Below are 12651 nucleotides of genomic sequence, written 5' to 3' on the forward strand. Positions count from 1 at the left end.
TTCTTTTGTCGTATTAATTCCTCTTTCAACCGTTGTTACATAATTGTTGGAAGAGGACGCCGGCAGATATTTTAAATTACTAGTCGTGGCATTTCAGTTTATTCGAAACTTGTCAGAGCAAGTCATGCCATCTAAACAATAAAATAATCTACTTCGGGTTATAATTAGCGTAGATTTCCCACGATTCAGAGTATTTTATAGATTTTATGACTCTGTGTTATTTTATCTGGTGTGAGATAACGTGACGTGGAATATATACCAACATGGATTCAAAAGTTGTTGTTTTAGGGTCATGTATGATAGACTTCAGCAGGTATTATTGAATTGTCCACAAACTAATTGATGCATTCTAAACAAATTTGGGCGTTTCAGATAATGGAGAATAATCTGTTTTAGTTATGCTCCGCGTCTGCCGAAACCCGGCGAAACTCTTCACGGATACAAATTTATTCAAGGTTTTGGAGGCAAAGGGGCTAATCAATGCGTAGCTGCATCTAAACTGTGTTCTAAAACTACCTTAATAGCCAGGGTAAGTAAGTATATGTGTTCCTCAGTAACACCTTTAAACTCCTTACTGGAAATTAGTTTTTACAAAATGCATTAGAAAGCCTAATGTTGTCCCCTTCCGTAGTCCTTGACATTTCTGTGCCTCAGAAAACTGTACAATCATGTAGGATTACTTCAGACCTCCAATTAAATTTTAATTTTCCTGAGTGCTTATGGACGAAATTTGCTAGAGCCATATTCATACTTACAATAATGTTCTTGTGAAAAAATTAGCACGGAGGGTAAGATGTGGTCGACACCTAAGAGTTATTGAAGGTTAGCATGCCTTCTGTGAGTGGCGCTCAATTCGGCAGAACGCTTCCCGACGGAAGTTCGTGCCCAATCGTCCACGATCGTCAAACATTCGAAAAATTGACGGAAATAATTATCACTGCTACGAGTTCCAGCGTTCACATGTAGCCTCTCTCCATGGTCGGTGACTGTTTACAACTCAATTTAATCGTTGAAAAAGGCCTCGCAATAGAGGTATGGTAGAAGTTCGTGTTCTTCAACAACACTGGGCATTTTCATTTAGTTGGCCTTAAAGGCGTCGAGCTTGCAAGTGTAGTTGCGGAGTCGATATATGGTGGAGACCAGAGCGTTACGTGAGATAAAGAGAAGTAGCACAGACAGTATTTCACTCGCGAGTTGCAGAATTAATAATCGTAGGAAAATAAAGAGAAATTTTTAAAAACGCGTCTGCGCTGGTCATTATTAGAGTTTAACCGATGACATTATCGTAAATTAATATAATTCACAAGAAAATCAAATTGTTCTTGGTTGGTGGAGCCGTACCGGTGCCAGCTTATCCTCTTGGTACTGTTCCCATGTTACCCGGCTCAGTGCACACGATAAACCATTAGGCATTGGCGATATTACTTGTTTTGGAAAGTTGTATTAAACTTGCTCACTGCAAGAAAAAAATCCCTTTTTATCTTTATTGAGTGCCTTCTTCAGTAAGTAGAGCCTTTGAATTAGGATGGAGATCCTGCTGCTGGAAGACAAAAGGTCCAGGTATAACAGGCCCATTCTGTGATGTCACATCAACAATCCATACTCAATATTAGCTTCTGCCCAATGAGGAAACGATAACCATATGTCTTCCCTTATGAAGTAAAGTTGGAAATTAAGAGGCAACTGTAAAATGCACTGACATAATTCATGATATAATGACAATGTTTATTGACAGGCTATTGCCCTTTTTTCCAAAATGAAAAATCCATACATAGATAGAAATATGAGATGCCGAGCGAAGAGGTACGAAGCAATGGATATTATCTTGGGGAAAGTCCTAGGCTATGCTTTAGATCTCCTTTGGCTTGTCTGGCAACTAAAATATAGAAATTGATATATGGAATGAGGTAAACAGAGAATTGAGAGTATGAGGTAAGGTGGTCATTATCATACCAATCATAGTGAAATATGCCAAAGTTATCATTTGCACCACTCATTTGGTCCTATATTCACATTCAACTTGTCCGAGAGCAATTAAGGACACATTCATAATTATTAGGTGTAAATTGGTACAAGATAGTTCTTTACAATATCCCAAGAGTTTAAAATTAGAATTCTTCTATTGTCACGATAAACTGGTTACCCCATGGCAGGGTGCCAATTAAACAGCCAAACCCATTTCCAGCCTGTTCTTATTTTTGATTTGCTCTCCGGAGTGATCAAAATATGCCCTTATTTTTACTCCTCTTAGAAAACATTTGTTAAATTAATAAAAGCAGCGAGCAAAGAACTTTGGTTGCTAATGGAGGTTACAGTACTGAAATTTAAAGAGCAACAATTTCAGTTGTATCATTTAAAATGAGCTTTCTTTCCTAATACTTTGTAACTTAATGGTTTTTGCTTCACATTGTTGAACCTAGAATTTTGTTGAATATTCCATGCAGCTCATGCAAATAAGAAGTTTTTTGCAATAATATCTATTTTTAAAACAATAGTTTATTCTTGCAGTAATAATTTTATTATTTCCTAATTTTTTATTACATATTATTATCATATCCATTATGAATCATGGTAGCCCAGGAGTAGAGCATTGGACTGCTGACTGGAGGATCCTGGTTTGATTGCGGGGCAAGCCTCCCTGGGTCCCCGTGGCTATACACAAGCTGTGTGATTTTTTGGGTATCAGACCTTCCAGGGAAACCATCATAATGGGTGATTTATATTTGTTATAAAGAGAGTGCACAATGCTGATAGCCATTTCTTTAATCTAATGTTAGCAATATTAAGTGTAGAGAACAAGTTATTTCAAGGTTGGGGAAATTCCTATCTTACTCTCATCAGTGTGTGTGTCTATTTCATCGGATCCTATCAAGAAAAGCTCCATACATAAAATGAGGAAAACTGTACTCTTGCACTGAAATCGCTTCTGAGATTTCAGTGGAAGTGTTCCTCACCTCTCAAACCTCTGCAGAGTTGGACCTAAGACTACCAAAAGCTCTATTATTGGTACAGAGTAAATTCAATCCAAGGTACAGTGATTTCTGTATTGAGGTAGAAAGAAAAGAAAATTCAAGATCAACTTCTCAAGAGCAAGAGGAATGAAATTAAAGAATTTAAATGGCAAATAATTCACAGTTGCAGGATGAAACCTCATATACCATGAAACATCTAAGTAGGCATAACCCCTGATTCAAATAAAAATAACACCTCTCTAGGGGAAACAGATCACCAGCTAAAGTTAGAAGAGATTGTACAGTTAAACCTACATTTTCTAGGTCTGTGAAAGTGCAGAGAAGGGAGTAGGAGTGTAGATTACAAGTTTTTATAGCGACAGGAATGGAGAAAATAACTAGGGCAGGAAGGAAGAAAATAGAGAAGTTGTACATGTTGTAGGGAAAGAGGTAGAAAAAATGGCCATTTTCGAGGGCATTAGAAGAATTAGGAAATATGAAGTGTTAAGGAAAGAATGGTTAAATGATTGTGCAAAAGTACTTAAGCATACAACAAGCTTTAGCTATGACATATCATAAAAATATGTAAGGATAATCCAAAATATAAATTAATTGGTAGAAAAACTATATTAATCAATCGATTTGCCAGTCATTAATTAGTTCCCTTCTGACTATTTCTTCCTCAAGGTTGGCGATGATATTTTTGGTACTAACTACATCAAGCATCTGGAAGATATAGGGGTTGATACAAAATATGTGAAGCAAACTAAGGACGTTTCAAGTGGTATTGCAACAATTATTGTGGCAGACAGTGGTATGTAATTTTGAATGTGCATACTTTTGTGTTCAACATATGAACCTTAAAAATTTAGCCATGAATTACTAAGGAGCCTCTTATGGTGAATGCTAAGATTACACATTTGATTCCCTCGTCTTTTCCCCATCCTGATAACCTATTCTCCTTGCCTTCTCAGTTTATGTACAATGATCTTTCTTTGATTCACCTGCCTATACACAACATATGCTCCACAACATTTCATTGGGAAAAAATGTACAAAAAAGAAGTTAGGGAGAAAATATTAAACAAACCTAATTAACAAACCAAGACCAAAAATGGAGCCATACTTTCAACTTTTCAAAAAACGGCCAATTGCTGAATGGACGCGTTAATCTTAAATGATAGAATTCTATGGGCCAGTTTTTTCCAAATATCTGCTCTGATTCCATTGGAAAGCCAAAGAATTATATTATGGGAGGTGACAAAACTGTATAAAAGGATGGAAAAGTAAGGACTCAATTAAGTTTAGGGAATTCCCCATTCTAGTGAGTATTCATTTTATTTTTGTAAATTTTCATATCCACCCAACAAGGTCAATTACAGGGTAAACTGAAAAATACAAAGCAATTAATATTTTCAAACCAAAATGTTTATATACAGCTAGCACTACTAAAAATAATTGGATCGAAAGTTTCCACAAAATTACTTGAATTTTACTTGAATTATAACCACAGGTTATATTTTCCACATTTCAGCAAAATTTGTTCAAAAAGTCCTTGTTTATTCAAATGTATGTGTACATATTTCTGAGAAGCAATTGTCATGGGATCTTAAGGAAAATGGGAATACAAGGTCTATCCCAACAGTAGTAGGATTGAATCTATTAAAAATAATTATGCCAACATTGATACATTCACTCAAAAGTCTTCAAGGTAGCACCCTTGTGTATCCACACACCACTGCCAGTGGATTTTCCATGCCTCTTATGCCTTCTGAAAGGCAGTGCTCGGAATGCTGCTAAGCTCCCTCGTCACATCCCGTTGTAATGCTTCCGCTGTGTCGTGGTGACATCCTTTCAGCACTGATTTGAGGTGAGGGAAGAGGAAGAAGTCTGGTGGGGCAACGTTAGGGCTGTAAGGTGGCTGAGGCTTGTTTGAGAAACTCTTGGCAGATCCGGAGGCGAGTTTCCTTTTGTTCATCCGAGAGCACTTGTGGCACCAACTTTGCACACACCTTTCTCATGACCATGATTTTGGTCATAAGTCAATGCACATCACTTTTAGGGATGCTAAGTTCATTGGAAAATGTGAATACTTAATCTGCAATCCCTATCCAACAAAGCCTTCACTTTTGCAAGATTTTCATTATTTTTGAAGTTGAAGGGCATCATAAATGTTCGGTGTCTTCAACATCTTCTCTACCCTCCTGAAACAATTTGTGCCACTCAAAAACATCCGATATACCTATGGTGATATCACCATAAGCTGCATAGAGAATGTCATGAATCTTTCCCAGTTTTGCCCAGTTTCACACAAAATTTAATGGAGGAGCACTGTTCCATTATCCGGTTCATGATGGGAGTGTGATGAAGTCACATCATAGAGGTTTTGTAAATGAACGAGCCGGACTCCTCAAAGGCTGGGAGCCAACTTCCACTGATCTCCAGCCTTTCCTGAGACTCTCCTTCCTTGAACCCAGCCAGATAAATCACCGCCCATCTATGCGGGAAAAAATGTCATGCTACTTTTGGGACAGACCTCGTAATCTCTTGAAGTTTAGTGGATGTCTCCATTTTTCGGGTTCCCGCCGCGTTGGTAGTCATGCTTGACGACAGTTTCGCCTGGATTCCACCGCCGAAAAACGCCAAGAAATTTCAACCGGGAAGACGGTTACCACCTGACGAACGCCTGGAAGAGAGTGTTCCAGAAACCAACCAATCACAGCGCAGCAGCGAGAGAGCGAGGGCTATATAAGCGCAGCCAAAATGATATCGGCACTTCGACCTGAAGACGCCTGGTGGAATCCAGGCGAAACTGTCGTCAAGCATGACTACCAACGCGGCGGGAACCCGAAAAATGGAGACATCCACTAATCCTGAACGCCACGGAAGACTACGATCCAACATCTCTTGAAGTTGGCTAATTTTGAAGGGGCAAATGTGAGGGGATGTGCTTTAGACTATAGCCGATGACACTGATTGGGTATGGGAAAAGGGGCAACTTCGAAGTAAAAAACATGCACAAGATATTAATTTATGGCCTATTATATATGACTGATACAAAGACCATTGGTGACCTGGATTGGGGTAAAGAAATGGTTGTTCATAATAGATGAGATTTAACTTTTTACATCCAACATTCCAGGGATGAAATTGTGAAAATATGAATGGGTGCTGTATGCATGTCAGTTTAATGATGTTTGGGGTGTGAAGTGAGCTGTGAAGTTGTACGTGGGATGCAGCAATGCAAAACTTGAGAGGATTCCCATGTTTAACAATGAGCAATGCAATGTCTCGTATGAAGTAGTTAATTTGTTTAAGGAGAGAAACTGAAGTGAAATGAATTCTCAATGTGGTAATCAGTAATGGTTTGGAATTGTGAACTCCAGGAAACTGATTAAAATATAAAACTTGCTCATAAAAAGAAACTGGGGGAAAAAACCGATTACTCCCTGGAAAATATTTTTCTTTGCAGGAGAAAACCAAATAGTGATTGTTGGCGGTGCAAATGCCAAACTCTCCATTGAGGATGTGACTGATGCTGCAGAAGTTATCAAAATAGCTCCTGTGTTGGTGTGCCAATTTGAAACACCACTTGAAACAACACTTGCAGCTCTTAAGTTGAAAAGAGAAGAGGGAACTGGTAAGGAGGGTTAGAAATAATGCAGAACTAAATAGGCTAATGTTTTGTGAATGAGCATTCTATGGTACAAGAGGAAATTTTATCTTTATCAATAACTGTTCACTGATTCGGTTGATTTGAAGTCCTCATCTTTTAGTACAGTTTCATTTTGACACAGCATCTGATTTGCAAGCAAAAATTCTCGTGGGAAATCATCAATATTACTAAAATACAAATACAATTATATTCACAATTACACTCATTCTATGTCTAAAAAGTCAAACCAATGAGTAGCTAACAAGTACAAATTTTGCTTTGAATGAGTTAAATAGCTTAATTTTTCTTCAAAGTTATCATAACTAGTGTGATATTGACATAACTAAAGGATAGTAAAAATGAAGCTATTGAGTCCAGCAATTGAGCTGGATGGGCTGCTATGCCCGAGATATGTATCAAGTAATTTTCCTTACCCTAAATGTGGGGTATATCATTAATTGATGGATTATATAGGATATTTGTTGCCCATAGGAGTTTCCATTGTGAATGGTGCACCAGCTGTTGCAAATGTTGATCCAGCTTTGTTGGCATACACTGACATACTCTGTGTTAATGAAAGTGAGGTGAGTTTCGCTTAACGTAGTGCTTTTAGAACTGAATTCAGTTTTGCATAATTATACATACACCTAAGGAATACCGCAGCAAGTGTTAATTGTTTCTTGCAGGCTGAAGTAATGACAGGAATCCACGTTGATTCAGTTAAAACAGCTGAAGATGCTGTGAAGAAATTCACAGAACTAGGAAGCAAATGTGTTATAATTACATTGGGAGCAGCTGGAGCAGTTTTTTCAAATGAAGGTGATGAAGTAATCAAGCATGTTAAGGCCAATAAAGTAAAGCCAGTAGACACTACAGTAAGTACATACATCCTAAGAGTTTCTAAATAATAAACTAAAATTCCAGTAATCATATGCCAAATTGTTTTGGAATGGAGAGAGAGAGTATAATAATGGATGGAAAAGATGCCAGACATTGTTAATGTCAGAAAGTTGGATTAGGTTGGGAAGAAAAAGAGATGAATTTGGAATAAAATGTTTGAAGAAGCCAGAAAAATTGATGGATAAGGTAATCTAGAGGTAGTTCGATGTCATTACTGAATAATTGAATGTTGTTGACCTAAGCAGAGCAGGGTGTTTGAGAATAGTTATTTTGTATTTCATGAAGGGGGTGGGACTTAGGAGGACTCAAAGATATGCACATAATTTAGGAACTTAGTCCTTGAAAAGAAAACAAACCCACAGGTTGCTATTTTGAATGAAATTATGACCGTTGTTGTTGCATTTATACCACTGCCTTTATCACTATTTACCTAAGTATATTAACCAAATTTTTGACTAGGGCCATTATAATGGTGTATGACACAGTCACCACTCCACTCAGAATAGTAACCGTAGGGTTATTTTGTAATGGTAACATTTCTGGTAGGAGTTGGTTTTAGTAGGGGTTGGAATTTGCAGCCTATTAGTCAGGGAGAGTATTCTTTAAGATAATGCCTCAGCCCACATATTTGGTAAGGAATGAATTCAGGAATATTTGAGAAGTGGAGGCTATGATCAAAGTTAATTTAATGAAAGGGTATTTTACTAATGATTGAGAGTTAAGATATTTGTTTTTGCAATGACCACTTTCAATGTTTCTGGAATAAATATTTTGTATTTCTGTTCTCCTTACACAAGATTTTTTTCCTGGAAACCCAGTTTTTTCACATGCTTTTTATTTTATATTGTAGCCTTGAAAATTGAAGATAGTTTTCTGACCCACCATTTATTTCCTGGTTTTCACCATAAGTGACAATCTCTCCTATAAAAATGCATTTTGACAAGGTGGCAGTTGGTCTTTTTATGATCAGAAAGCTTGCTGTGGTGATTAATCCAGTGTGGCCATAAGGTTCTTTACTTTGCCAAAATTCTCTCCATTCTAACTGAATGGTATTATCGTCTGGGCAACTCTAGCCACTATTAGTAGAGCTTTTTCTTCACAGAAACAGGCCGAATAGAAAATTTTACCTTTATCCTGCATTTATATTCTGTAAAACTCATCTCTTGTCAAGGAAAATCCAAGTATCTTCCCACCAAACATTTCTTTCCTCTGCCACACGATAATCATGATTTGTGCTTCCGGAAGGTTTAATGCCAACCTTACCAAAAAGCCCCATATTTTAATTAGCTAGAATTTACAATCACTCTCCTCAAAAAGTGAAAATTATTTCTGCAGTAGAGAAGTTCATTAACCAACTGAAGATATTCCCTCTTGAGCATACATTTTAAAGAATGTATGAATATCTGGAGTGTAAAGCCCATGTGTGTCTTGTACTGTACATAGTTGGCACCTTCCAATGTCATTATGAACTTATGGAAAAAAGAAAATTATTATTGGGCTCAAGCAGTTCAACGATTGAAAGTATGAAAAAATATTTTAAAAATACCTTTATTTAAATGCAATAACAGCTGAATGTACCTTTCCATCAAATTTTCAACATTTGGTTCTAGTGAGCTTATTAGTTTTCTGATCAAGGCATGCAATAAAAATTGATTGGTATTTTTCATTTTCTTTCTTTGAGAATTAACAAGCTATTATTATCCTCTCTGCTATCGATGTTATGTCATCTGAAACCAAACCTTTCATAGAAATCTTACTAGGCAACTAAATTTCTTATGCTTTTCATTCTTGTATAAGTAATTCCTGTCAAAATGTTTCATTCACTGGGACAAAATGATTCCAGAACATTCTAGTCTACCTTTGCTTGAAAGTGAGAAAATCAAATTCTTCTGGAGTTAAATTGTTAATATTTTATTTGGTCTCATTCGACAGATCAATTTGTATTATTTGTCCAAGGTCTTCCAACAAGTGGGTTTCAATTAATGGTTAATTGAGTGCATTTCCTGGCAGTTTATCCTTCTTATCCTAAGTTTTGCATAATCTATGTCATATTTGTTATTTTCCTTCCAACTGAATTATGGAATAAGGGTTCAACTTTTGATGTCAAAAATAACAACATATTATCACTGAAAGAGAATTATCAGTGACTAGGTTAAGTTCACTCATACTTAAAGAGAATAAAATATGTGAGCTGATGCAATCACCCAAATTTCTGGGTATGGAATCAGTATGAATGATACACGGGATGTCATTAAAAGGGTAAAATGATGACATCAGACATGACCAAGTGATAAATCAGCTTCCAATACTTATGCTTCAGCACAGCTGAAAGTACTCTTTATGGTAGAATTCACCCAATGATTAAAATTGTAACTCATTACTTAACTCTTAATTGTAAGTATTTTACCTGACAATAAGTGGTTAACTTTTCCTACTGGTTAAGTGGTGAAATACTGCCCTCCATGATGCAAAACTGTGTATGTGAAAGTAACTTCATTGTACCATCACTGAAAAAAATGTTGCATAAATAGTGGCATGTAATTTTGGCTATGTAAATGCTTGCATAGTGTTTCTCATCTCATCAAGAGTACTTTATTTGGTGACACCAATTTTTAAAAGAAGTAACATCTATCTTACAAAACATTCTATTCACAGGGAGCTGGTGATGCTTTTATTGGAGCACTGGCTTTTTATTTGGCCAATCACAAAGACTTGAAGATGGAAGAAGCCATTAAGCGCTCTTGTGATATAGCCACTATTACTGTAACTAAACCTGGAACTCAGACAAGCTTTCCAATAAGAAAGGACATGCCAAAATACTTCTTTGAATAATATTTTCCGAAGCCAAAACAAGAAGTTCTTATGATAATCTTTCCAAATTGTGGGTTGAATGCCTTACAAATGACTATGGAGTGGTATTAAAGCATGTCAGAATTTTATTAAGATTCCAAAGGTTCAATGCAGTTCTTGCTCTTGTTAATTTTCTACATATCCCTTGGTACTGTTTAGATAAATTAAACTTTGCAAATTGAGCCTTGAATGTTTATCATCAATTATTATTTAAAATACAATTTTGTGCATATTACATGTATATATTTTAACAAGTTTTACCCGTTTCATGACTTTGGGTACTAGAACTTTCAGGAAACCCAGATGCTGCACAAGGGAAAGAACTGCCCCTTCTGCCCTGATGTTTGAAGTTCACATGCCATAGGGTTAAGTATGAAATAACCTCTACCTTTGTCAAATAAGAAGCCAACCGTAAGAATGTGTTTTTTTCTTACCATTATAATTTTTCAAAATTACCAAGTTGAAGGACTTAACCACGAGATAAAGAATGTCTATGATACCAGATTTTACAAAGTTAAAAAAAAGAATTTTCCTAGTAGAATGAAGCTTTACAAATTCCACTTTCGACCAGCCTTATCCTATAAGCATATTTTTTATTCTTGTTAACTCACAACAATTAACGCAGTTAACATATGCACATTAAGGTTCATCCAACCAGTTTTTACCACATCACTGTCCAATATTTCCTTTGGGTTGCTCCATTTTTTTGCAACATCAATGGCATTTTAGAAGGCACATAAAGACGTGGTGTGAATTCCCCCACTGTGGATTTGCGGTTGTCATTACTTTTGGTTTTCGTTGGCCTATTTCCCCGTTTACATTGGAATAATGATTATTGCAATACATAGGATTTTCTGGAGTAAAATCATCCGTCAGGCCCGATTTAAAGTAATGAAAACGCGAGTATAGAGATGGGGGTCATGGTTTTAGGGCATTCACGAAGTTGGTTCGTAGTTATTTACGGGCAAATTCTAGTCAAGGATGAATTATATAAAAATATCCGCGATAAGCTAATCCTTCTTTAAGGGTAATGCAGTGCGGAGTAGGTCTGCCGTCATTTTCATAAGAACGTCATCCCATCCACGTAGAGTAATAAAAGAAGAAAAAATCGCCATTGATTCATTTGTGTATATTTACAAGGTTGTCAGTCTATGAGACTAAATCACAAAGGCACAATATTTACAAAAATATGGAGCTCCATTCGTTTACACGCTCCTAATTTTTTTACGCTCCTTGTACACAGACTCTTTTTGAACTGTAAAATAAGTTAAAAATTAATAAGCACATTACAGAGACATTTTAAACCATTATTACAATGAATAAATTACTTCCATCAGAAACTTACTGAAAGGATCAAATCTGACTACTTCCAATTTATCTGCCAACCTTTCCCTGATTGTGATGTACTTATGCCCGCTAACCATGCTCTCCATTAGGACCATAATATTTCTGAAATGGTAAATAAGTCAATAGTTCAATAATAGATATTAGTCTAGAAGACATTACTAGAGATTTTAGCAAATGCACATTGACGTACTTGCTCTTGGCCTTTTTAAGTAACACATTCGTCAGAAACATAATCGGAATCTTCGTTCCGAATCTAAAGATGTGCACAAGTTGTTAATAAGGCAAAACCAACGTTTACCTTTCTTTTATAGTAATTCGATAGTGAATTGGTATATTGCCGGAAATTAAAACAAAACAATGAACCGGCGCGGGACAACAATTGATGACCACAGCACGCATCAGTTCATACCCGTACAGAGGCTCTACTAAGCCACTACAAACATTTCCGTAACGATAACCATCATACCCGTAACCTTATATCGGAAAAAGTAACATCTGAAGTCATTATATATTTCGAAAAACAGCCTTCAAGTCACCCGTAACACTTCGTTCTGGTTATGATTCATGTACGGGAAATTTTACAGATTAACCTAAGAACGCTTAATTTAAATATAAAGTTACTAAAATAAAATAGTGTACATATTAATAAAAGATACATTTACACTAAAGGGCGAAATGCAAATCCATTATTAAATTTTACATTATGACATTTTTTTAAAGCCATTAATTTAAGTGGATAAAAGACATAAATAGAGGCAATACATTTACGCGAAACCGGTAAACGATTTCGAAGGGGTTTTACCGTAATACCTGCAACATGCTGCGGCTTTTCATCAATCTTGACTGGAATGTTATCGTACGATATAAAATCTCAATTGAATTGATGCCCAAAACTCACAAGCAAGATAAATAAATAATTAAACAGCGCATTCATTCAGTGAAACTGCCA

General features: G+C 36.3%; 2 protein-coding genes across 2 annotated transcripts; one reads left to right on the plus strand and one right to left on the minus strand.

The window, feature by feature from the left end:
• Positions 1–63: 63 nt before the first annotated feature.
• On the plus strand, positions 64–10545 carry LOC139688319 (ribokinase-like). The gene is made up of 7 exons (XM_071585817.1): positions 64–313; positions 397–529; positions 3639–3765; positions 6423–6590; positions 7098–7189; positions 7292–7480; positions 10161–10545. The coding sequence occupies exons 1-7, from the start codon at positions 264–266 to the stop codon at positions 10335–10337; spliced, it is 936 nt and encodes a 311-aa protein (XP_071441918.1). The 5' UTR covers positions 64–263; the 3' UTR covers positions 10338–10545.
• A 924-nt stretch (positions 10546–11469) lies between these two features.
• Positions 11470–12056, minus strand: mRpL33 (mitochondrial ribosomal protein L33). Its single transcript, XM_071585819.1, has 3 exons — positions 11893–12056; positions 11701–11804; positions 11470–11610 (listed from the first exon to the last, which is right to left on the minus strand). The coding sequence occupies exons 1-3, from the start codon at positions 11931–11933 to the stop codon at positions 11561–11563; spliced, it is 195 nt and encodes a 64-aa protein (XP_071441920.1). The 5' UTR covers positions 11934–12056; the 3' UTR covers positions 11470–11560.
• Positions 12057–12651: the final 595 nt, after the last annotated feature.

Source organism: Hetaerina americana, unplaced genomic scaffold (genome assembly GCF_022747635.1).
Source record: "Hetaerina americana unplaced genomic scaffold, ioHetAmer1.1.p SCAF_2, whole genome shotgun sequence".
Taxonomy (NCBI): domain Eukaryota; kingdom Metazoa; phylum Arthropoda; class Insecta; order Odonata; family Calopterygidae; genus Hetaerina; species Hetaerina americana.